Raw genomic sequence first — 25,550 nt, forward strand, 5'->3', positions numbered from 1 at the left:
ATCTTTTATTTCACTTTTAATTAGGCCAGATATAAACTACATTTCAATATAATATATTATACAATGACGGAATCGAACCTTACCGTGTAAAATCTGACATTTTCCAACGGACATACATTTCCTTTCAAATTGAGAAAAATATTATCAATCGAATCTGAGCACTTCCTAAAACTTTTGCACCCATTATTCTTTAAATGTCATCAGACTCTATCAGCTGGCAAGCTATACTGCTTGAGGCTATACTGCTTACTAGTCCCCTTTCGGCGATGGTATTTGCATTCCATTTCATGTAAGCTGTTCAAATGATGCGTAGCCGATAATTAGCGGTCTAGAACGCTTCATGACAAACCCCACAGCTCGATCAATGTATTGAAAAAAAAAAGGGTTTACTAGGTTTACTTTTACTGATTAAATCGTCAAAAATACTATTTCTGATTCTTCTAACTTACAACCAGCTTGTGTAGTTTACAAAACTTGGTTGCGATTGTGACGGGTTTCGGCTAACTCCGCATGTCAACTTATGCCCTCAAACTGCCCTATTGTCAGCCCCGTCTAGTTAGTAAGCGCAGAAGATAATCGTGTCGCCATGCCGGCAATATTGTGCCGATCTCGCCTAAGCCACGTTGGTGCCACTACCGTATTATGGGAGGCCCATTCGCACACCCATAGCCCCACACAGCCCGGGGTCCACATCTCCGAGCGTCAGACATCGCCCCCTTTGCCTGACCACAGGCATTACTCCCTCAACTTCCGCGCGTTGACGGTGGCTTAGCGTGCCGAATTGTCATCGTACCTTTGGAATTGACCTCCTTTTCGCTCCTTTCCCCTTCCCTAGCATTTGCCCTTGCTCGGTGTTTTGATCGAGTACTAGACGATGACGGCGCCCTACCGGCTCAGTCTCGTGATCCGAGTCGACCTGGCAGCGGACCTTCTTCCAGACAACCAGATCAAGTTCACCAAGGGGTGCAATCCCGTGCTTGAGGCTCAGATCAACCATGTCAAGCGCAGCACCCGCAAACGCCGCCACACCACCCAGCCGTCGTGGGACGAAAAGCTCATATTACCATTGGACGTGGAACACTACTCTCAGATCGTGACGGTGTCGGTGTGGGATAAACACCGGCGGTATAAGAATTACCTTGGAGAGCTTAGACTTTCCCTCGAGGATATTTTCCATAACGGGGCTGGTTTCCAACTGAGAACCGACGTCAAATGGTTTAAGCTCCACTCCAATGATGATCGCCATAGCTTTGTTACCGGCAGTGTCTTGCTTGGGTTTGAATTACAGGTGAAAACCAATAAAGGTCGTTCCAAACATACTCCCGAACCAGTGGATAATACTCCCAAAATCATGGTCAATGGCGATGTAACCACCCCACCGTCGTGGTCAACTGATGAGGGTTCGTTTGTTACCCTGGAAAGGCTGAAAAAGCGAGCCTTTGACGGCTGGATCGAGTCGTTACTTTACCAGAATGCCCCTCAGGTGGCAGCAGTAAACGACCAAGGGTTCTACGGTGAAGGTATTGGGAGCGACGTGGCATCACTGGCTTATCCTAAGCTGCAACTGGGGGCTAGTGACGGCACATCGTTCCTGGAAGTGCTGGAAAGCGAAGCCTTTGCCATGACCTCTACTTCTCAATCTAAGAAGAAGAAAGAGGGCCCCTATGAGCTTGTTGACCGTAAAGTGTACGGGGTGTTGTACCTTGAGATCGTGTCGTGTAGCGATCTCCCTCGCATCCACAACGTCACCCGTACTTCTTATGATGTCGACCCGTTTGTGGTGGTTACATTTGGTAAGAAAACTTACCGTACTCTGTGGAAACGTCATAATCTTAACCCTATCTTCAACGAGCGACTCGTGTTTGAAGTGCTCCCGTTTGAGGCTGGGTTTGATATCCGGTTTGAAGTGCTTGACCGTGATTTGATTAGTAACCATGACCGAGTGGCTTCGGTACTGGTGCCATTGACGGATATCACGGAAAACTGTACCGCTTTACCATCACAACCCATCCCTATTGATCGGACAGAGAATAGCAGCAATGACGACGACGTTGTCCATGAAGTCCACAAATCGAGATTTAAACGGAAGAATGTGGTGACGCTGTCGGTGGCCGATACTCTGAACTTTTTGACGTTGCATTTAGACCTTCAAGTGGCCAACCAGAAATACGCTACCAAGTATAAGCCAACACTTAAGATCCGAGCCCGGTTTGAAACCTATGACCTGCTTCGCCGAAACTTCTGGAAGATCTTACTCAGACAATTCCACCCTGATGACGACGCTACTTACGACCACGTCGCCCTCGTATCTTTATTGGACGTGTTAGGGTGTACTGATTCCCAGAAACTCGCCCAATCATTCTTCATTCAACTTAATAAAGTCGACGAACCGTTGACTCAGGATGAAGTGGTGGACTGTTTGGAAGATTACATTAAACTCCCCGACCACCAGGAGAAAATCATGGTGTTTGATACTTGTCCCTTATGCAACCGTAAACGGTTATTAAAGAAGGAAGAGCTCGATATCGTTACTCACGTCGCCGTGTGTGCCTCCAAAGACTGGAGTATTGTCAATAAGCTTTTGGTGCTGCTGTATATTACTCCTCAGCTCGCTCGACGCAAATGGGTACCACGGGTGGTAAAAAAGATCACCTACGGTAAGTATAAGCTTGGTGGCCGTCTGGCTAATATCTTGGTCCAGGATCGAACCACAGGGATCATCTTAGAGGAGAAAATGTCGGTATACGTCCGACTTGGCATTCGTCTCTTATACAATACCACTGACAAAGCCAGTCTGAAGAAAGTCCGCAAACTCCTCAAACTGTTAAGTGAAAAGCAGGGCGCCAAGTTCGACCTGCCGGAGTCAACCAAAGACATTGCCAGCTTCATCAAGTTCCACGGGCTTGATCTTAGCGATTGCTTGATCCAGGACCCAGTGAAGTTTCCCACGTTTAACGAATTTTTCTACCGCAAACTCCGTCCCGGCGCTCGTCCCTTAGAACTGGACGACCCGAAAGTGGTGGTATCGGTAGCTGATAGTCGCTGCGTGTGTTTCCCTACAGTTAATGAAGCTACTCAATTGTGGATTAAGGGTAAGAATTTTACGTTGGCGCGGTTGTTTAACGGCAACTTCAACAACTACGAAAACTCAGCATTATACAACGCCGACCAGTGCTCCCTTGCCATCTTCCGGCTTGCCCCTCAGGACTACCACCGGTTCCACTGTCCCGTGGATGGGGTGATTGGCCCCATCAAACACATCGTTGGTGAGTACTATACCGTGAACCCGATGGCTATTCGGCTGGAGCTCGATGTGTTTGGCGATAACGTGCGTACCATCATCCCCATCGAACTGCCTCAATTTGGAAAAGTGGTGATGGTAGCGGTCGGGGCGATGATGGTGGGGCTGATTATCCTTTCAGTGGAGGAAGGCGAGGAAGTGCTGCGGGGCGATGAGATCGGCTACTTCAAATTTGGCGGGTCGACGGTGGTGTTGCTTATGGAGCGGGACCGCTTCCAGTTCGATCTGGACTTGCTTGCCAACTCCCACGCTCTGATTGAGACTTTAGTCAGAGTGGGCCAGTCGGTGGGCCACGCCCCCGACGTCGCCGAGGTCGAACGCAAGCGTCTCGACTTCTTCCAGCAGCTGGCCAACTACAAGATGAAGGTGATCCGGACCCTTACCGGTGGGGACTTGTCGCTGGCGAAAGAACTCAAGGACTGGGAATCGTTCAACTTGCTGATCATCGACGACGATTGAGGTCACGTATAACTCATCTTCTGTGCTCTTACCCCACACGTAAGTAAGAATCTAACACAATATCAGAATATTAAATAAACACCCTCTCGGAGCTCCGAAGAATACGCATGAACCTCCACAGGTCCCCTCCACCAGTGCCTCCACAGGTCCCCTCCACCAGTACCTCCACTTACGAGTGCCCTCCACGACAGACCCTCCACGACCTCCACGACAGCCCTCCACGACCTCCACGACCTCCACGAGGAACCTCCATAACCTTGCTATTTGCTCTACTTCAATAGTTAAGCAGATTTATAGTGGATAGTCGACTAACAGTTGAGGGTCTCCTCCTGCTTATTATTCGCATTTCCCCGGAAACCGTTGGCGGGGTTTGGCCTCAAAAATGGTGCCATATCTGTTGGTAACTGTCGGCGTACAATGACGTGGCTCGCGGACACCAGCGCAAGCCACTGTCGACGCCGGCGTTTGGAGTCGTGGGGGGTTAGCCTCATTGGCCCCGGAATCGCCGCCAGCTAAAGTGGCACACCGACTAAACTAATGGCATCACGCTACTCGTGGCCGCTAAACGAGAAAGTTTTGTGTGGCACTCTCAAGCGGATTCCCCGGTTTAAGCGGGGTAATTGCTGTATATAGCGCTTCCGCGATGAGACCTCATCGGGGGGACAGGGTGACGTTGTGTCGTGCACGTACACCCACGCCTACAAGATTCCGGGGTGCTTCATGCCTTCTCCCCCACTTGCGTCATGTCGTCTCCTTCGGCCAAGACCTGTATTTCCCGTGGTACTGTAGAGGGGAGAGCCACACCCTGACACACCGAATTGGTCTCGACGCCAACAATGGGGTTTCCCAGGGGTCATCGGGAGCCGTTTTCCGTCACTCCCGATTTTCCGCACTTTACACTTCCAAAGTGAAAGACAATACAATTATAGACAATTAGTCCACATAATCGAGATGTACACAAATCAAATTGACCATTGCCCTTCCGTTAATAACCTTAAGGTGTCAGATAGAGGCGGCACTCATTACCAATTCTCAGTCTAATTAGTTGACTCGGTGGTGCTGAGTCACACCCGCGCTGAAAAAATCCTCCGGCGATTGAGGGGACCCCACACCACCAGGACATGTCTCACTCCCACGCCCCCCACGACGCCGGCGCTGCCAACGGCGTCAGCCAGCCGATACCCGTGGTGGCGAAAAGAGCCCGCATCGCCGACGACGCCTCGCGCACCGCCCGCTCGCTGCTGCCGTTGACGCTTGCCCCGCCCATTGACAACGACGGCTTGCTGTGGCCGCTGGTGGGCACGCGGACCCGGCTCACCCAGCTGCCGCAAGAGGCTAAAGCCCGTGAGGAACGCATCGCCGAAGCGGTAAAGACGATTTTGGTCGAGTTGGGCGAGGATCCGTCGCGTGAAGGCCTTCTCGAAACTCCTGACCGCTACGCTAAAGCGATGCTTTATTTCACTAAAGGGTACGAGGAAAACATCAAGGACGTGATCAAAAAGGCCGTGTTCGAAGAGGACCACGACGAAATGGTGATTGTGCGTGATATCGAAATCTATTCGTTATGCGAACACCACTTGGTGCCGTTTTTCGGTAAGTGCCACATCGGCTACATCCCCAACAAACGGGTGTTGGGCCTCTCGAAATTGGCCCGGTTGGCGGAGATGTACCTGCGCCGGTTCCAGGTGCAAGAGCGGTTGACGAAGCAGATCGCGATGGCGCTCGCCGACGTGCTCAAGCCGCGAGGGGTGGCGGTGGTGATCGAGGCGCTGCACATGTGTATGGTGTCTCGCGGGGTGCAGAAGCTGGGGTCGTGCACCACCACCAGTTGTATGTTGGGGTGCTTCCGCGACAAGCAGAAGACCCGCGAGGAGTTCTTGACGTTGCTTGGGCGCAAGTGAAAAGAAAAAAGAGGACAATGACGACCATTCCCGTTCAACCGTGACGACGTGACGATTTTCAACAAATGCATAGACGTATAGTAGATTCTTATGGATACTAGCAACCAGTGTAGAAGGAGACGGTTTACGAGTCTTAAGCCGAGCACCTATAGAAGTGCACTGCCGATATACCAGGGTCACTTGCAAACATGACAATGGTTTGTGTAATATACAAGGTGTAGTATATTGGAGGTTGTCTTATAGATGCAAATGTTGGATTGTTCTATTAGGCCACTCACGGCATCATCTTACTCGAGACACAATGTAGCGGCGATGCAGAGATGGTCGGACGGGTATTTGCCCTTTTGAGGTAGACCGGCGTCACCGAGTTCTTTCTTAGTGGGCATCTTCAAAAGCTCACACACGGTAATATCAGAACCGTCGAATAAGAAGATATAGTCCAATAGTCCTCGCCAGGCATGTGCCCAATTAGAATATGGTGGTTCCCCGTTTACCTGACTATTCTCTGGATCCACTGATACGTATGACGAGTACGCCGACGTGAGTTGTGGCTTAGTCAGACCAAAATGGACCTCTTTGACGGCTTCAATGAGGGGTTCAACGTCGCGATACTGAGGATCACTAGGCTCGCGATAAACGGGTTCTTCATCTTCTTTATCCTGATTGACACGATTGCAGAAGTGGTTGACACTTCGCTTTAATAACCGGAGACCTTCTTCATCAAACGGATTCTGGACTAATCCCATGTAAGGTGGGTCAAATGGTTCCAGATTAAAGTCACCGGCAAAGATCTTGTAATACTTTATACTAGGATCGATTAAACGAAGATCACGCTCAAAATCAACCATGGTTTGCTTGACAATTGCCGTTTGGCGAGTACGTTCAAAGCAACCGTAAGGGTGCCAGTATAAGTGAGTCGTCCCGATAAGGAGACGTCGCAGCTGGAGGTATTCGTATTGTTTGGTGACATCATCAGTAAACTTGAGTTCAATGATTTGACCCACATTCTGCGTGATGACCGTCCCCTCAATTTCCTTATCTTCATCATAGTCCAAAAAGCGACACGAGTCAGCCTTAAAAAGCAGTTTTTTGAAAGCAATCAATTGTCCGTGTCGTTTTTGAGGGTGGGAATGAAACTTGGTCACGTACCCAAGCTTATTCATGCTATCAATTAGGGTAGATCCGACGTCCACTTCCTGAAAGCAAATGACGTCACAATCATAGTGTTTGACCTCATCGGCGATCACGGGGCCTCGATACAGCCACTTGATGGCGGTGCCACTGGTAGGGAAGAGATGTCTTCTCACTAACGCCTGTGCAAGCACATTATAGCTCATCACTCGTATCAGGAGCTTGTCCTCTGGTCTCGATTTAACTTGTAGAAATGGTCTCTGGATGTATTCCAACGGCTTTTGCGGGGCATTAGCAGCTGCCTGGGCCTTTTTCAATTGTCTCTGTCGCCTTTTCTCCTCAATCTCCTCGGGGCTGGGCCTCATATTGGCAATTTAAGTGTATCCCAAGAGGCTAGCAAAACGGCTCTGGTCGCGCATTTTTCAGCCACTATACTCAATGGATAGCAAGTTTGATAATCTACGTACCCAGATCTATGATGAGCTTGTCGACGGTGGCGACCAGACATTGGTGGAAAGCTTGTTAGTCGAGTATAAGGAGCTTCTCGTGGTGGCGCGGATCAAGTACCCGGAGGCGTACCCGCTGTACCAGCTAAAGTTTAACGGGGTCCAAAACAAAGTGCGCCAGTACCAGATCAAACAAAATATTGCTGTCAATGAACGGACCCAGGAACAGAGACTTGAAAAATACTATATTGTTCCAGAAGCATCGCTGTCGATGCTGGCGGAAGAAGCCAGAGAGGCCCTCTTTGCTGGATACGCGCGTTCGTCTAAGAACCAAGAAGACAAGCTGACGAAACAACAAGTGTTGCTGACGAACAAGAAGATTACCCAATCGCTTCAGCAGACGCGACAGCTCATGACGTCGCTGATTTTGCAGACGGAATTGAACATAGACTCGTTGGATCAGCAGACGAAAGACCTCAAATCGTTGAACGAAAGCTACATGAAGTTCTCCGATATTTTATCAGTTTCCGATCTGGTGGTTAAGTTTATTCAAAAGCAGGATAGAGAGGACCAGCGGCGCATCCGGTATGCGTTGATCTTCTTGGGGTTATGTGTGTTTAGAGTGTTTTGGCGACGTGCCCTACTGTTACCCATCAGAATGTTGCTTTGGTGGTTCTTACGGTTATTCCGAGTATTTGGGTGGATTTTTGGCAAAGTGTTCTTTAAGAGCTCGAGTGCCGTGACTTCATCAGGTGGTATATCCTACGAGACGGTATCGGCTTTAATGACCCAAGTGGAGAGTTCGATGGATCCCAGCTCTATTTCATCACTGCTTGATGATATATTGGCATCGGTTAAGCTGGGAGTGGAAGTGGCAGAGTCGATTGTCAGTGCTGCCGTTCTGGATCAGGCCGATATACTAAGCGATGCCGTGTCCACCGTGGTCAGTGCCGCCGAGTCAATTGCTACTGCCAGTAGCTCAATCGTGAGCTCTGTTGTGAGCGCAGAATCCCCGATACAGAGTTCTTCATCCATTGAAGCTGTTTCCAGCATTATTAGTTCGTCCACTGGGGTAACCATTGAAGCCGCGATGGAGATCCTCGATGAGCTATAGACATTTCAAACGAGAAGTATATAAGTAATCAATCACATCACGAGTTAAATTAATAAATAAAACGGTATTATCAGTAATCGATTGAATTTAATTTTGTCATATATAAAGTTTCGAAATATCATAGTCTTGTTGTTTTTATCACCGCACTGATGAGACCCCACATTATCACCAAGCCTGTGATCACCATACCCCCTGCCAATGCACTGCTACGAGCGTTATACCACCAATATTTCCGTCTCCGTCACATGATGCCTCGCGAGTACCTCCCTCGCTTGCGGTCCCGCTTCCGCAGCAATATCAACCAGCAACGACGACTGGACGGTTTACCCGAGCTCTCCCAAGAACAGATACGAGAGCGGTGTCATCGTACGCTTGTGTTTCTCTTCAATTCCACCACACGGGGACTGATGGAAGATAAAGTCGTCCACTCGATGTGGGACGTCGAGTATAATACTGGGGTGGACAAGCGAGGCCAGATCGGCTACCAAATGTACCTAAACACGCTTAGGGGGCTAAACGAGACGATGAAATTACTCCTTTAACTGATTAAATGCATTACTTATTCTTCATCCGATCGTAGAGATTACGCTCGATCGAGGGGAACATCTTGGTGCTGAGTTCGACACCCTCACGAACCCACACCCCGTATGCTCCCATAGTGTTCGCCATCATTATATCGGTAAATAGACGGTCTCCAACAACGGCAATTTCATTAGGTTGGATGTCCCATTTGTGGTAGTAGGCCATGATTTCCTCGTAGCACCCCGGCTTCTTGGTCAGATGGCGAAGCACCGGTGCTCCCGTCAGCAGTTCAAGCGATAGCGCTTGCTTATACCCCTTATCGTCATTAGTTCCCGCGGAGTTAGACACAATTAAGAGCCGGTCCTGGTAGTAGGCGTGGAGCTTGTCCCACGTCTGCTGGTACTCCGGCCACACCTTGTCGTCGCCATCGCGGGCGAAGCAGTTGTCTTTATCGACGACTACCCCCTTGATGTGGGAGGCTATGGGGACGGGGAGCTCGCCAAACAGCTTTATTGTCATCTGGGGCATGCAGAGGGACGGGGCCCAGAGGAGTTTGGCCACATTGAGGGTGGCACTGAGATTAAACGCCATCTCTAAGCTTTGGTCGTCAGTGCGAGCAAGGGAAGAAGAAGTCATTGATAACCAGTAAAACATCTGAGAAAATGGACATCACCAATGAAACACAGTAAAGAAGAGGGAGAGAGGCTTTAATAGTTATTGGTCAGTACACCCCCTATTATACCACTAATCCGGGGATATTCCTCTACCACCATTAGCGGGCTCGCGCCTGAAAAATCTCTCGGTGGCTCAAAGTCGAGACTCAGCCGGTGATGAGCAGCACGTCGTCCAAGAAACTGAGAGTGTCGCGGGGTCCAAAAGCGAAGAAGCCAGTGGAGAAAGAGGAGGAGGATACATGTGTCATTTGTGCCAATGCGGTCGAGTACGTCGCCGTGACCCCGTGCAACCACCGGGTGTGCCATCGGTGCTTGCTTCGCCAGCGGGTGCTCTACGGCAAGAAAGCGTGTCTTTTGTGTCGGAGCGACAACGAGTCGGTGGTGTTGAGTCAGGCGGAGTTTGCCCGCGACTACGAGAGCTACTCGGCTAAAGATTTCGTCAGTTATGATGCTAAACGCCATAAGCAATGGGCGATGGAGTTTGCCGATAAACTGCTGCTACAGGAAACGGAGAAGATACTTGCGTTTCTGTGTAGCATTTGTCAGACATCGTGCGATCTGTTTAAAGCATTACAGGACCATGTGCGGCTGGAACACGCCAAGTTTTATTGCTTGATTTGTTGTAAGCACAAAAAGGCGTTTGTCGATGAGTTCCCGGTGTTTACTCATAAACAGCTTGTGCGACATCAAACTGAAGGTGACGATAATGGGTTTAGCGGCCATCCTGAGTGTAAACACTGTCATACCCGTTTCTACTCGGAGGATGAGCTTAATGTCCATATTCGTGATCGTCACGAACGGTGTCATATTTGTGACCAAACCACTCCCAAAACTGCTGACTACTATAAGAACTACGAGGCGCTTTATAAACACTTTAAACGGGACCATTTCGTGTGTACTGTACCTCAATGTGTGGAAAAGGGGTTTGTGGTTTTCGCTGATGACCTTGAATTAGCGGCTCACATGATCAAAGAACATGGCCACATTACCGGTTCAAATAAGATGGTGATTGGACTGAGTTTCCACTCGCAATTGCTGACATTTAACCTGGCTCAACGGCGCCACTTTGAAACGAATAATTCCAATGAAGACCATAATGATCCTGAAGTGAAGAAAAAGAGATTTGAAGAGAGAGCTCGGCTTTACCTGAACTACGATAAACTGGTAATGGACCAGTTCCAACGGTTTAACGCTAATTATCGTAATGGTAAACTTAGTGCCCGGGAACTCTATAACAATTACCGGGAATTGTTTGGTAAGCAAAGTCCCGAAGAGATTGCTCTTTTACTAGGAGAATTATCTGGTCTTCTAGGTGGCCAACGGCAATTGAAAGACCAGCTTGATACCATTGTTCTGGAGATTAACAGTCAAACGCAGATGACGACACAATTCCCCGTGCTCCAAAAATCGGGGTCGCTGACGCCAGTAATTCTGCAAGCATGGGTGGGTAAACTGTCGCTGCTGGGAGCTCTGCGACAGGAGAAGTTCCCCGCCCTCGCCAAACCTGCCCGCAAACCGGTGGCGGCGCCTCAGCCTACCATCAAGTATAAGACGGTGCTTTTACAACCGCAACCTAAAGCCAAAGTCCAGGTGAACACTCGCCAAGCCAACTATACCCCGGCTTATTTAAGTAGTTCCCGCAGTGGTCTGGCGTCGCCGCTGACTGGGGGGTCGCTGACGGCTAGTCCCAGTGCTGATAAGTTCCCTGCGTTGGAGAAGAAACCGAAGAAGACGGTGATTCCACGGGTGAACCAGTACCTGATTCCTGACCCTAACCAGTGGGGCACTCCCTCTCCTAAACCGCAAACCAATGGATCAGCCGATAACGATTTTGGCGGTGTCGGTATTAGAGTGGTCGACAAACGTAAGGGTAAAAAGAATAAACCCTACAACACCAGCGACCTCTTTTAAAGTACTTTGATGTATATATGCATTCATGAAACTAATTTATAAACAAACTCTATTTTTACTGGCCGATGGGACAGTTTCTGAGGTATTCGGCCTTGTTCTTCAACACTCTCACCGACTTGTAGAAGATTTCCTGGGGCAGCATCGCCCCCGTCGATTCGACGTTGAAAATGAAGTGGTCCCGCTTACGACCAAGCTTGACCTTACCGTCAAACTCGGGGTGTCTCAACACTTCTCTGGACACGGTATCTTTACGAGCATCTTCAACGTAGGCCTGGCCGTTTTCGTCGATGCCAATGACACCCAGCGGGAAACACTTTTGGAATTTGATGGCGTCGTCACCAGTGATGGGTTGGGTAATATCGATCACGGGTAATAACCGGTACAGCGCCGTGCACACGGGGGAGAACTTGGCGTGGTCGGAACCGACGCCAAGCACGCAGTGGGCTAACAACGAGATCTCCTGGCCCGGTCTCAATTTGGCGATTAAGATATCGGGGTCACAGGGGACGACGGGGGCATTGGCATACTTTTGCATCTGGTCCCCCTTGGGGTCGAATTTGAGGTCACGGGCGTAAACGTAGGCGTTGCGGTACAACTCTTTCGGGTCGGTGCACCCTTTCGGGGCGTGGGGGTTCTTGGTACAGGTGACGTCTAACGAGAGGACGATGGTGTTTTCTTCGGTGTATTGTTCTTGTTCGGGCAACGTCTTGTCGACCCACTGCAAGGTGTCGGGGTCGACTTGCAAGGGGATGAGCCCGATCCGGTGGGCGAGCACTTCGTCCTGAATGACGGAAGTGTTTTGGAACATGAACACTTTTTCCACCGCCACCAGGGGAACCTCGGCGATCATGATTCGGCGGAAGGCGTTGGCGATCAGGGTGTCGATGTGGACCAAGTCGAAGTTAGCCGTGCGAGGGCCGACCAGCTTGATGTCGATTTGGAACGAGTCCTTGAACTTTTCGATGTCCCAGGCGTAGTCGCCGTTGCCGTCGTGGCCGGGGAAGTCCGTCGACGTGGTATTGGTCACCCGGTTGTACTCGATGCCGACGATGTCGTTGGGCATGGTGGTGGCTGGAAAGTGTCGAGATGAGGCCCGCGATGCGCACCTAGATAAGACTTTGACAGGTTGGTGTACGGGAGGATATTTATGAGTTTAATGATTGTTACTACTATTTATTTTGATTGATTTGATACTTGTTTATTTTATTGATTTTAGGAGTTGTGGGATATCGAATAGTGGGAGCAGTTTGAGTCTTCTGGTAGTGAACATCAGAGGGGAGTGATTACTCAGCACTAGTATTTGAATCAAGCTGAAATATAGTGACTGCTATGGGTAGATGTATCTGTGGAGTTGTATTAGAAATGGTAGTCTTTAATTGGATAGGACAGTTAAAAGACCCAATCGATCAGTATTCTTCACCTAGTAGGTGTGAAAAGGATGCTACAATTGACTTCCAAAAGCAACAATTGATTATACGAGTAAAACCTATCATAATCTACTATATCCCATCAATATTTCATTAGTTTAACTTCCAAAGAACATAGTTTAATCATTGATTTCGCTGAAGTTACTAGTAGACGGTGGTGATGCAACTGTCCCGAATAGGAAATTTACGGTTGGCACACGACTTTAGTTCAAACGCGGTTCCCAACTAAATTTCAAAATTTACTGCACGGTACCCATGAGTCTGACCACCCAGTTAGACACGTTTGTCACCCGGCTCACCGAGGCCGGCTGTGGCAAAGGGGAGCCTAGTGGTGGTGAACCGGACTACCGTGAGGCGTATGCCATATTCTCCGAGCTTTTGGACGTGATTGAGGCGTTCAACGGCGCCGCCGAGTACCAACACTTTTTGACGGAAATGGTGCCGATATTCCTCTCCAACCTCAAACGGGTGCCGGTGAGCTTCAACCTGGGCCTGCCCGAACACCGCTTGCGCAATATCATCCTCGAAATCATCCATAGGCTGATCATGAACGAGACGTTCGCCCCGTTTGCCGGCGACATCTTGGACTGTTTACAGCTGATCATCGTCGAGGAGAACGAAGAGAACGGCGTGTTGTGCATGAAAATCATCACCCTGCTCCACAAGGCGTTCAGAGATAAGCTCAACGCTAAAATCAAGCCGTTTTTCGAGATCATTTGCCAGATATACGACCATGTCAACGACACAATGAAGGAGGCGTTCGCCCAGCCGGAAACGAAACCGCTGCCACCGGAAGACGTCGAAGACATGGACACATTGGATACCCCCAAGACCCACTTAAACCGCGCCATGTACTCGTTTAAGACGTTGGCCGAGTGCCCCATCACCATGGTGCTGTTATACCTGAGCTACAAGGAGCTGCTGTTGATCCAGCTGCTGCTTCCCATCTTCCTCCCCAAAGTGGTGAATTTGCTCCAGGTGGAAGCCGACGCCCAGCGTGAGTGGCGCCAGAAATCGCCCGACGGCGTGGTGACGCTGATATCGCCGGAAATCACTAACCACCAGGCGTACCTGGACTTGGTGTTGGCCCAAGTGAAAGCGGCCCTGTTTTTGGCGTATGTGTTCATCCGTGACTATATCAAACACATGCAAAACCTGCAATGGAAGCAGCAATTGGCCACCACCGTACCCGACGTCATTCTCCGATTACTCCAAGATTGTCCCGCTGAGCTTCTGGTGGCGAGAAAGGAGTTGCTTCACGCCACTAAGCACATCTTGCTGACGTCGTTCCGCACTAATTTCATCGCTAAGATCGACTTGTTGTTCAACGAAAATATCCTTATCGGCGAAGGGTTGACCCTGCACGAAACGTTGCGCCCGTTGGCGTACTCGATTGTCGCCGATTTCATCCATAATGTCCGTGACGAGTTGCTGCCGAAGCAGATCTGGCTGACGGTGGAGATTTACTGTGGGTTGCTTAAGGACGACTCGCTCGCGTTGACGGTGCAGATTATGCTGGCGAAGTTGTTGCTCAATCTCGTGGAAAAGATTATGGTGTTGCCGAATAAAGTTGAGGGTCGTCAACTCTTTATGATCATCATCGATGCCTACGCTAAGCGGTTTGAGAACTTGGCCCGCAAATACCCTTACATCATCGCTCAGCATCGTGAATACGAACGTAAGAGTAAGCTGCGCCAAGAAGAGCTGAAGAAGGCAATTGAACGGTACAATAGTCTGAAGGCCAAGGATCCTCTCGAGGAAGAAGCCGCTAAAGATCTGGCCAAGCAAGAGGAAGAAGAGAACAAAAATGACACTGATGAAGTGGAAAAGTATGTGTCTTTGTTCAACATCGACCTGTATTCACCTATCGGCTACCACGTGCTGACGCTGGCGGGTATCCTGGGAGCCCTGGCGCTGCTGGATTTGCTTAAAGATGTGCACTACTTCTACCGTAACTTGATGCGGTTCCTCAAGCTGGTGATTTTCGGTTTGAAACACTGTAACCCTGTGCCTCCCGAAGGCGGGGTTGCCCAGGCTAAGGACATGGCGAAATTGATATCATTTGAAGAGACTAATATCTTCCGCAATCTCTTCCGCGGCGGTATCTCCTGCCTCCAGTTCTTCGCCGTGCAACGGCCCCAACACCGCCAGCCTAAGGACTTTGATTTCAGCACCGGTGGTCCTAATCTTCCCATCACCCTGCTGAAAGAGGAGAAGGATTTGATGGAGATCTTTGCCACCATTTTCATCCACATCGATCCGGCGCTGTTTAACGAAATCGTCAACCACGAGCTTGACTTCTTGTACGAGCTGATGCTTAATAACGTGGCGTTGCTTCACCTCCCACAATTCTTCCTCGCTCTGGAAGTCACTCTGGCCAACTTTATGCTGATAGTGATTAAGTTCTTGAGGGACCATTTGGCCGATTTGGGTGAAGGTGACGTTGTCAAACTGAACATTTTGATCAGACTCTTTAAGCTTTGCTTTATGCTGGTCAACTTGTTCCCCGCTACCAACGAAGCCGTGCTTCTTCCGCATTTGACCGAGTTGATCTTGGGTCTGCTTAAGCTTGCTACCCTGGCCGACGAGCCCATCATATACATGTTCCTCATCCGGATTCTTTTCCGCCTGATTCTGGGGGGCCGGTTCGAGCAATTCTACAAGGAGATCATGCCGATTCTCCCGGTGTTGTTGGAGCTGTTGAATAAGCTTATTGCCAACCTGCGACGTCAGTATGAACGTGACATGTACGTGGAGCTTTGTCTCACGGTACCAGTGCGTTTACTCGTGCTTGTGCCTCACTTGCGCTACCTCACGCGCCCCTTAGTTTATGCCCTTAATGGTGGTCCTGAGCTTGTTAACCAAGGGTTACGGACATTTGAGCTCTGCGTCGACAACTTCACTGCCGAGTACTTTGACCCGATGATCGAGCCGGTGATTGACGAAATCATGGCGGCGTTGTGGAAACACTTGGAACCAGTTCCTTACCACCACCAACATTCGCACACCGCCATCCGCATTCTTGGTAAGCTTGGTGGCCGCAACCACAAGCACTTCAAGCAAGTACTGAACCTCGCCGCCATGGACGCGATGCTGCAAGAGGTGATGGCGACGTTCAAAGTGGCGGGCATCCCTAAAGAAGTGCCGATGCTGATAACGCCGGGGGTGAAGCTGGCTCTCAAGTTGTTTGACGACCCTCGAGTCAAATTGCATTACCGTCTTTCCGCCTACCGCTACTTGGTGGCGATTCTCCAGTTGTTCATCGATACCACTCCCATTCCCGAAAATTACGGAGCCCAGGTGGCGCAATGGGTGGATAAGTTGGGCGAGCCGGCGCCGGAGGAAGCCAAACAATACCCCGCCTTGCCGCCAACCGATTGCAAGGACCCAACCAAGCTTGATTTGCAACAACAACTTTTCGCTAAGCTTTTGGAAGTGGTATTCTCGCTGTTGCTGGTGCCCGAGCTTGTTGAAGAGCTGACTGCTTTGATTGAGGGTTTGACTGACCACTTCTGCTTGTTGCACGTGCACACCGCTATCATTGATAAGATCAAGAAGGAGCGTCCGTTTTCGGTGCAAGATCAAGAAGGTAAGGCGACCATCTCCGAACAGGCCTACCTTGATGCCATCACCTATGCGCTTTCGCACTGGAATAAGACGGTCCGTGACGCGGGGATGAAGGCGATCCGCCAAGTGTGGGATACCCTGGTGGTGTTGTTCAAGCTGCCGCAAGCGGCGTTGCTGTTCCCGTTGTTCCGCACGATGTTCTATCGGTTCACTCATTGTTGCTACAACGAGTACTACCTGAACAAGCTTGGTGGGGTGTTAGGTCTTCAAGAGATGTTCGAGCTGCTCGATATCCCTGCCGAATGGTTCTTCTCCCGCCAGTTTGAGTTGGTGAGACTGGTATTCTTTGTTCTCCGCGATACTCCCGAAACTGCCCCTGCCGAAGTTTGTGAAGTGGCTGAGAAACTCGTGTTGAAAGTCCTCCACGAATGCAACAAGTCCTTGCTGGAACTGGCGGTGCTCGATAAGCCGTTTCAAACCATCGTCGGGGCATTGGTCTACGACCTTGCTCTGAGCAATGAACGGGTTCGCCGCGTCGCTCAACAAGGGTTGCGGGAAATTCAAGATGCCACTGGGGTGGAGATGGCCAAGTTCATCGAGCCGTGTAAGCATGTGCTCATGACGCCTATCTTCCGCAAGCCGTTGCGGGCGTTGCCGTTTCCCATGCAAATTGGTAACATCGATGCCATTACCTTCTGTCTTGAGTTGCCCAACACCTTCCTTCAATTTGGTGATGAATTGAACCGATTATTGCTGGAGGCGTTGGCGCTTGTGGATGCTGAAGATGAGCTGTTGGCGAACGTCCACCGGTTGTACGAGTACCGCACGGCTCACCAGTTGATCGAGTTGAGAGTGGTGTGCATTCGTCTCTTGCTGTTGGCCCTCACTAAGCCTGACTTCACGCTTGGGTCGCTGCCTGAGGCTCGTATTCGGATTTTGGGTGTGTTTTTCAAGGCCCTTTGCAACAAGAGTACCGAGATTATCAACGCTGCCCACAAAGGTCTTAAAGCCCTGCTTCAGGAGAACGCCCGTTTGCCTAAGGAACTCTTGCAAAAGGGGTTACGTCCGATGTTGATGAACTTGAGTGACCACAAGAAGTTGACAGTGCTGGGCCTCGAGGCGTTGGCGCGGTTGCTTGAGTTGTTGATCTCTTACTTCAGAGTGGAGATTGGTCGCAAGTTGTTGGATCACTTAATGGCGTGGGCGCAAATCAACACCTTGCGTCTGATTGCCGGCCAAGACTTGGAGAATAACGAGACGGTTAAGATCGTTATGGCCATCCTCAACATCTTCCACTTGCTTCCCGCGCGGGCATTTACGTTTATGGTGGAAATCATCAATACCCTCCAGTACCTCGAAGGCCACTTAGACCGTCACCAGTACCTGCCGTTCCGCAAGCCCGTGGCTAAGTTTTTGAACCGTTTCGCTGAAAACACCATGGAGTACTACACCACCCACTTCAGCAACCGTAAATTGGGCAACATGTTGGCTCAGATCACGGGTATGCCTGAGTGTGACAACATTCGGGTCCACGCTAAGGAGAAGTTGGGTGACTTGATGACTGAGTTGGAACTGGAGCTGAACGATGAGGTCAAAGCGGTTAAGTACGCGAACTTTGTCGACTTGTTGATTGCGATTGTCCCCCACGATGCCGAGTGGTTCTCGCTCCAACGGCCTATGCTTGTGAAGCTCTTGAAGATGGTCCCCGAGATGCGCAAAATCAAACAGGAGGCGGCGCTCGTGCTGAGCGTCCACTTCCAGTTGGACCAAGCCGTCACCAAGTTGTTGGAGATTGTGGTGCAATTTATGACGGCGCAAAAGGGCGACTTTGAATTGCTTGTGACTGTGGTTGATTCCGGTATGCTTGTGCAAGGCAAAGTACCCCCGTTGCTTGAGGACTACGTGTGGAACGAAATTGTGGCTCTGAGTGATGCTGATCAGCAGAAGAAGTACCTCAGTGAAGTCGTGAAATACGTGGCGTCAGTGGACCCTGAACAAGAAGTGCTCTCTACTAAAGTGTTCCTTTTCCGCTACGTGTTTAACGCCATCCTTCTTCGTCATGGCGCTTTGGAAGACAACTTGGATGCCGTCACTGGCGACTGGATTGAAGCGGTGCACAAGACGATCTGGCTGTCTAACCGTGATATCATCAACGACCACAGCTCCGGCAAGCTGGACCAATACCGGTACGTGTTGTTGGAAACGACGGCGATCTTGTTGAAGTGGTGCCCCGATAAGCTTGAGCTGATGCGTAAGGATGTGATCAAGTTCTCCTGGAACTACTTGCGCCTCGAGGACCAAATCACTAAGCAGGTCGCTTATGTGACTACTGCGTTGTTCATTAGCCACTTCGATACTCCCATCAAGTTGGTTACTCAAGTGTTTGTGGCATTGCTTAAAACTCACCACACGGAAGTGAGACAATTGGTTCGTCAAGCATTGGACATTTTGGCGCCGGTGATGACCAAGCGCACTGACGATGACCAGCTGTGGCTCCGTTGGCCGCGTCGGGTGCTTCTGGAGGATGGTTTCAACGTAACTAATGTTCTCAATGTCTACCAGTTCATTGTCCACCACCCGGACTTGTTCTTCCCTGCTCGTGAGCACTTTATCGGTAATATGATCACGGCGATGGGTAAGTTGACGATCCAAGTGAACCCCGTCATTGAAAACCAGGTGTTGGCGATTGAATTGCTGGAGTTGATTCTCAAGTGGGAAAACAAGGCTAAGGAAGAACAAGCGATGGAAGTTGACGGTGACTTTGTCACTAGCCAAGGCTACACCATCCCACTTGGCCAACGTGAAGCCTGTGTCACCTTCCTCGTTCGTTACGTGTGTATTCTGCCGCAACGGGCCCTGGAGCTGGAGTTGGGTCAAAAGGCGTTGGGCATTCTCCACGACTTGCTTTCCCCCGCACACTGGCCGCTGGTGCAAGTGAAGTTGACGTTCTTCGAAAAGTTTTTGTTGCTGAATGACTTGAACGCGGCTAATTTCTTGGGCTACTGTCTTAACGCCCTCGAAGTGTTGGGCGTGGTGTTGGAATGGAAACTGGCCCAATGGATCGTCACTAACTTGGCCTACTTGCACAAGCTTTTGGAGAAGTGTATTAAGCTGGACAACACCGATATTCAGGATGTATTGCAACGGGTGCTTCGAATCATATTGCTGGCGATAAACGAGGTCAACGGATCTTCGGGTGAAGAAAATGGCGGTGCTGAAGAGGACGACGACACTAAGGAGTTCATCAATCTTCTTCACTCGACGGTGGCTGAAGATCTTGGCGAAATGACGCTGACGGCTGCCGGGGTGACGTTGCTGTGGACGTTAGCCAACTACCGTCCCGCGGCATTGGACGATTTGATGCCGCTGGTTATGAAGACGTTCTCCAAGTTGTGCAAGGACCACATTACTATCACTCATCAAGGTAATGCGCCGCTGGGGTCTGGTTCTCGTAACGGGAATTCATCTAGTGGAGGCAATGCCACCAACGGCCTGCTGGGTCCTCTGGCAGAATACGAAGCGCAAATGACGACGAAGCTTTTGGAAAAGATGTTGTACTTGCTGGCCATGAGAATTTCTACCCTTGGAGACCAACGTCGGACTTTCTTGGTCCTCTTGGGTCAACTTATCGAACGGCTGTTGGATAAAGATACCCTCGAAAAGATCATTCGCATCGTCAAAGGGTGGGTGTTTGACCGTACTGACTTGTTCCCCACCACTAAGGAAAAAGCGGTGATCTTGGGTAAGATGATGGTGTTCGAAGTGAGAGGTGAACCGGCATTGCTGAAAGAATTCTACCAAATCATCATCGACATCTTTGAGGACGACGCCTTTAGTTGCACTGAGCTCACCGTGAGAATGGAGCAACCGTTCTTGGTCGGTACGCGTCTGGCCGATGTGGAAATCCGTCGTAAGTTGATGAGCATTTTGAACAACCTGTTGGAGTCTGACATCGCTAAGCGGCTCTATTACATTGTTCGTCAACAAAACTGGGAGTACCTCGCCGACTACCCGTGGCTTAACCAGGCGATTCAGTTGTTGTTTGGCCTGTTTGACTTGGATAGCCCCGTTAAGTTGCACCAGGCCCATCAAACGGCCCCGCTCACCCTGTTTCCTTACAAGGGGAGCGGTGATGACGACGAAGAGCACATGGAAGTGGAGAACACCGACGAGATGACGGCGCTTTTCGCTAAGCACAATAAGTGGTTGGCTAACGTTGATCTGCTTGAGGCCCACCAGCTTATTGACCCGCTCATCGACACTTTCTACCAGCTGCCTGAGTGTGTCTACAGCGCCTGGGCTCAAGTGTTCCCGCTTGCGTTCTCGGCGGTGCCTCGTGGTGAACACCTCGACTTCACCCGAGCCCTTGTGGTGCTTTTGCTGAAGGACTACCACACGCGTCAAATCGACATGAGACCTAACGTCATCCAGATGCTTTTGGAAGGGGTGAGACGTTGCGAAGATCTCGAGTTGCCGCCGTTTGCCGTTGAGTGTTTGGGTGCTAACTTCGATGCCTGGACGCAAGCGATGGCGATGTTGGAAGCCACCCAAGACGCTAACCACTCGCTGGCAGATGTACGTGAAGTGACGATGGACGCGTTGGCTAAGCTTTACGCCAGTTTGAGAGAAGACGATATGCTTTACGGGCTCTGGCGTCGCCGGGCTAAGTACCAGGAAACAATTCTGGCATTGCTGTATGAACAAATTGGTATGTGGGACCGTGCTCTCCGGCTTTACGAAAACGCTCAAGTCAAAGCCCGCTCGGGGGCGTTGCCATACCTGGAATCTGAATACGCGTTATGGGAAGACCACTGGATCTACTGTGCCGAGAAATTGCAACACTGGGACATTTTGACCGACTTGGCTCGTCACGAAGGGTTTAGTGACCTTTTGCTTGAATGTGGTTGGAGAGTGGCTGACTGGAACAACGACCGTGACACCCTTGAACAGACGGTGAAGAATGTCATGGATGTGCCCACTCCTCGTCGCCAAGTGTTTGAAACCTTCTTGTGTCTTCAAGGGTTTGCTCAAGAGAAATACACCATTGCCGAGCTTACCCGCTACTGTGACGAGGGTATTCAACTTGCTTTGCGTAAATGGCATGGTCTCCCCGCTCGTTTCCACGCGGCTCACATTCCTCTCTTGCACACTTTCCAGCAGTACGTTGAATTTATGGAAGCACTGCAAGTGTACACGCTGCTTTTGACCACCAATGCCCAGAACTTAGATGTGAAGTCGCAAGAACTTAAACGGGTGCTTCAAGTGTGGCGTGAACGTTTGCCTAACACTTGGGATGACATCAATATGTGGAATGATTTGGTCACCTGGCGCCAGCACGCCTTCCAGGTGATTAACAAGGTGTACATGCCGTTTATCCCCATGCTCCAACAGCTGAACTCGCTGGGTACGGCGAACCTGTACGCTTACCGCGGGTTCCACGAAATTGCCTGGGTGATCAACCGGTTTGCTCACGTCGCCCGCAAGCACCATATGCCCGATGTGTGTATTAAGGAGCTTTCCCGCATCTACCAGTTGCCGAATATTGAGATCCACGAAGCCTTCCTTAAGCTTAAGGAGCAGGTGAAGTGTCACTACCACAACCCTGCGGAACTCAATACTGGGTTGGACGTGATTTCTAACACGAACCTCGTGTTCTTCACCACCCAGCAAAAGGCGGAATTCTTTACGTTGAAGGGGATGTTCCTTAATAAGATGAACCAGAAGGATGAGGCTAACAAGGCGTTTGCCACCTCGGTGCAAATCGACTTGAACCTTCCTAAGGCGTGGGCTGAATGGGGGACGTTCAACGATAAGCGGTTCAAGGAAAACCAGAACGATATGGTGTACGCTAACAACGCCATTTCGTGCTACTTGCAAGCTGCTGGGTTGTACAAGAACGGCAAGACGCGTAAGTTGTTGGCGCGCATTTTGTGGCTCATTTCGTTGGATGATGAGCTGGGGACGTTGGCGCGGGCGTTTGACGACTTTAAGGGTGAAGTGCCGGTGTGGTACTGGATCACGTTCATCCCGCAATTGCTTACCGCTTTGGGCTATAAGGAAGCGAAGTTGACCCGCCAAGTGTTGATGCGCATCGCCAAGCTGTACCCTCAAGCGTTACACTTCCAATTGCGGACGACGAAGGAAGACTTGACGGCTCAACAGCGTCAAATTGCCGACAAGAAGCGTGACGAAGCCCCCGCTCAACAATTGGCGTCGACGCTTGAACACGTGGATGAAATCATGGGCATCCTCAAGACGGCGTACCCGTTGCTTGCCCTTCTGCTTGAGCTGATCGTCGACCAAATTAACCAACGGTTCAAGTGTACTGCTGATGAAGACGCTTACCGGTTGGGGGTGGCGTTGCTTAATGACGGGATTCAATTCCTTAACCGCAGCGGTAACCCCTGGGACGATACTAAGTTGCCCCCTGTCACCGAAGCCAACATCACTCGCTTTGCTGAAACCGTGCTTCCCAAACAGATCCGGGCTGAATTTAAGAAGGATCTTGTCGCCAACAAGCCGAACTTGGAGACCTACATCATCAAGTTGCGCCACTGGCGGGACCGCTTTGAGGATAAGCTTGACCGTCGTCTGCGCCAGGTGCTGCTTGAAAACTTGTGTCCTCACTTGGTGGAATTCCACCACCAGAAGTTCGAGGAAATTGAAGTGCCTGGCCAATACTTGCTCAATAAGGACAACAACAACCACTTCGTCAAGATTGAGCGGTTTTTGCCGACGGTGGACTTGGCTCGTGGCACCACTGCTTGCTATAAGCGGTTGAGAATTCGTGGCCACGATGGCACGTTGCACACGTTTGCCGTCCAATTCCCCGCTGCCCGTCACTGTCGTCGCGAGGAGCTGATCTTCCAGTTGTTCCGTATCTTTGGTGATGCCCTTAACGCGCTGGTGGAGACGAGACGCCGCAACATCTCGTTCTCGATGCCGGTGGCGGTGCCGTTGCTGCCTCATATTCGCATCATGAAGGACGATGAGCGCAACATCACCATGCAAAAGATCTATGAAGACTGGTGTCGTGCCAACGGCAAGCTGAGAGACGAGCCGTTCGTCTATACTATTGACAAATTGCGGGCTGCCTACGACCAGAGATTGCCTAAACCGGATATGATGCTGATCCGGGTGGAGATTTTGGGGGCGATCCAGCTGTTGCTCGTGCCGCTGACGGTGTTGAAGGACTACTTCGTCAACTTGTACCCTCAATTTGAGGACTTCTGGTTGTTCCGCAAGCAGTTTACCGCGCAGTACGCCCTGTTCATCTTCACCACCTACATGATGTTTATCAATGCCCGCCAACCGCAAAAGATCCACGTCAACCAGAGCCTGGGTACGGTGTGGACGCTGGACATGTTGCCGTGCAAGATGGCGCTGAAACAGGTGTTGCAACAGCGTGAGCAAGCGGCGGCGGCAGCCTCAGCCCAACGCCAAGGCAACAACGAGGTGCTGACGACGGACTCCGAGCCGAAGCCGGTGCCGATCTTCTGTAACGCTGAGCTTGTTCCGTTCAGACTTACCCCCAACATCCAGAAGCTTATTGGTGAAACCCTGTTAGAAGGGGTGTTGGCGGTGTACGTGTTGTGTATTGCTCGCGCCTTAGCCGAGCCAGACCTGGACTTGGAAAACTACGTCACTCTCTTTGTGCGTGATGAGGTGATCTCGTGGTGGAACCAGACGCTGAACCAAGATACTAAGCAAGAGCCGATGCCGCTGGGCAAACAATTCCGCAATTTGGTTAAGGTGAACGTCGACTACATCCTCAAGCGGGTGTTCCTGATGGTGCACGTCCAACCGGGGGCCACCGTGGCCACGCAAAACGTGTTGGAGCTCATCAGCCAAGCGGTGAACCCGAGAAACTTAGCCGCCGCTGATACGTTGTGGATGGCATACTTTTAAATGTTTACAATTACGATTAACAAATGTGTATTATAAATAATGTCAATATAAGTGTATTATAATGGTCGTGTAAGAAAATCTATCGTCGTCACATTAAAGGATTATACACCGTTTACTAGTCTTTTTCTTTTTCTTTTGTTTCTCTCGAGTGAAGGCAAACTCGTCCTCGAGGTACGCCGGCTTAGGCTTTTTAACAATGGCGGGGGAGGGGGCATCGGCGTCGTTGGCAAACCTGCCGTAAGGGTTCGTCTGCGTGTTATCTTCCTCTAACGGCATATCTAACAACACGGCACTTTCGTACAGAGTGCCCCGCCGCCGCAGGCGACCGGTGGCTCCCAGCGGTTGTCGCAGGTGCAGCCTCAGGTGCTGGGCGGGGATGCCCAACAGGCCCATCAGCGATCCCAGACCGCCGACGAGGCGAGATATGCGTTTCAGCGCCCGCTGCTGCGAGCGTTCGACCTGTTCTTGTAATTCGACCTGTTTTTGGAAGTGGTTGAGGGCGAAATTGAACACCGTTTTGATGTTAAACATCTGTTTTGCCAGACACTGGACGTAGCCGATGGCGTTGATATCGGTAGCCACCTGGATCGGGTATTCCGGCGGGATCGGCAGCTGTAAATCAGCCTTGGTGCCGACGAGGACGATGGGGATCCCGGGACAGAAATGCAGCACTTCCGGGAACCAGGTGTCCTTAACGTTTTGCAATGAGACAAACAGTTCTAACGAGAAGCACACTAAGAGGACATCGACGTTAGGGTACGAAAGCGGGCGCAACCGGTCGTATTCCTCTTGTCCCGCGGTATCCCAAAGCGCTAGCTCGATCACTTTATGGTTAGGTGTTTCCACGTTAGTGACATAGTTTTCAAACACTGTGGGCACGTATACTTCGGGGAATTCCTGTTGGGCGTACAGCACAAGCAAACAAGTTTTACCGCAACCACCGTCGCCAACGACAACAATTTTCATGTTATAATCGGCGTGTTTCCTCAACAGAGGCAACACGGGGTAGTTAGGGATGACGGGGTCGGCGTTGACGATGATTCGGGGGGCGCCGGGGGTGGTTTCAAAGTCCAGGATCGGGTCCTTCAGAATGGAGGGGCGGGCCAGGTGCATTGTCAGCGGGCTATTAAAGCTCAGAGCATTGTGGTAAGGGTTGGGGGAAGTATGGTAAGGGTTGGGGGAGGTGGGG

General features: G+C 50.6%; 9 protein-coding genes across 9 annotated transcripts; 5 read left to right on the forward strand and 4 right to left on the reverse strand. All coding sequences in view use genetic code 12, as the record gives it.

Moving 5' to 3' along the window:
* Nucleotides 1–874: 874 nt before the first annotated feature.
* On the forward strand, nt 875–3,760 carry PSD2 (phosphatidylserine decarboxylase 2; the record flags this gene model as incomplete). The annotated part of the gene is made up of 1 exon (XM_034155929.1): nt 875–3,760. One exon carries the CDS (start codon nt 875–877, stop codon nt 3,758–3,760), a length of 2,886 nt encoding a protein of 961 aa, XP_034011966.1.
* A 1,121-nt stretch (nt 3,761–4,881) lies between these two features.
* Nucleotides 4,882–5,661, forward strand: DIURU_003195 (GTP cyclohydrolase I; the record flags this gene model as incomplete). Its single annotated transcript, XM_034155930.1, has 1 exon — nt 4,882–5,661. One exon carries the CDS (start codon nt 4,882–4,884, stop codon nt 5,659–5,661), a length of 780 nt encoding a protein of 259 aa, XP_034011967.1.
* A 287-nt stretch (nt 5,662–5,948) lies between these two features.
* On the reverse strand, nt 5,949–7,157 carry DIURU_003196 (RNA exonuclease; the record flags this gene model as incomplete). Its single annotated transcript, XM_034155931.1, has 1 exon — nt 5,949–7,157. The coding sequence occupies one exon, from the start codon at nt 7,155–7,157 to the stop codon at nt 5,949–5,951; it is 1,209 nt and encodes a 402-aa protein (XP_034011968.1).
* A 73-nt stretch (nt 7,158–7,230) lies between these two features.
* On the forward strand, nt 7,231–8,352 carry SEC20 (Sec20p; the record flags this gene model as incomplete). The annotated part of the gene is made up of 1 exon (XM_034155932.1): nt 7,231–8,352. The coding sequence occupies one exon, from the start codon at nt 7,231–7,233 to the stop codon at nt 8,350–8,352; it is 1,122 nt and encodes a 373-aa protein (XP_034011969.1).
* A 555-nt stretch (nt 8,353–8,907) lies between these two features.
* Nucleotides 8,908–9,528, reverse strand: DIURU_003198 (phosphatidylglycerophosphatase; the record flags this gene model as incomplete). The annotated part of the gene is made up of 1 exon (XM_034155933.1): nt 8,908–9,528. One exon carries the CDS (start codon nt 9,526–9,528, stop codon nt 8,908–8,910), a length of 621 nt encoding a protein of 206 aa, XP_034011970.1.
* Nucleotides 9,529–9,704: 176 nt separating this feature from the next.
* Nucleotides 9,705–11,459, forward strand: DIURU_003199 (E3 ubiquitin-protein ligase; the record flags this gene model as incomplete). The annotated part of the gene is made up of 1 exon (XM_034155934.1): nt 9,705–11,459. The coding sequence occupies one exon, from the start codon at nt 9,705–9,707 to the stop codon at nt 11,457–11,459; it is 1,755 nt and encodes a 584-aa protein (XP_034011971.1).
* Nucleotides 11,460–11,514: 55 nt separating this feature from the next.
* Nucleotides 11,515–12,522, reverse strand: RPC40 (DNA-directed RNA polymerase core subunit; the record flags this gene model as incomplete). Its single annotated transcript, XM_034155937.1, has 1 exon — nt 11,515–12,522. One exon carries the CDS (start codon nt 12,520–12,522, stop codon nt 11,515–11,517), a length of 1,008 nt encoding a protein of 335 aa, XP_034011972.1.
* A 619-nt stretch (nt 12,523–13,141) lies between these two features.
* Nucleotides 13,142–24,361, forward strand: TRA1 (histone acetyltransferase; the record flags this gene model as incomplete). The annotated part of the gene is made up of 1 exon (XM_034155938.1): nt 13,142–24,361. One exon carries the CDS (start codon nt 13,142–13,144, stop codon nt 24,359–24,361), a length of 11,220 nt encoding a protein of 3,739 aa, XP_034011973.1.
* A 93-nt stretch (nt 24,362–24,454) lies between these two features.
* On the reverse strand, nt 24,455–25,474 carry CRL1 (Rho family GTPase; the record flags this gene model as incomplete). The annotated part of the gene is made up of 1 exon (XM_034155939.1): nt 24,455–25,474. One exon carries the CDS (start codon nt 25,472–25,474, stop codon nt 24,455–24,457), a length of 1,020 nt encoding a protein of 339 aa, XP_034011974.1.
* Between the last annotated feature and the right edge of the window lie 76 nt (nt 25,475–25,550).

This window comes from Diutina rugosa (assembly GCF_008704595.1).
Source record: "Diutina rugosa strain CBS 613 chromosome Unknown scaffold19_size194765, whole genome shotgun sequence".
NCBI lineage: Eukaryota > Fungi > Ascomycota > Pichiomycetes > Serinales > Debaryomycetaceae > Diutina > Diutina rugosa.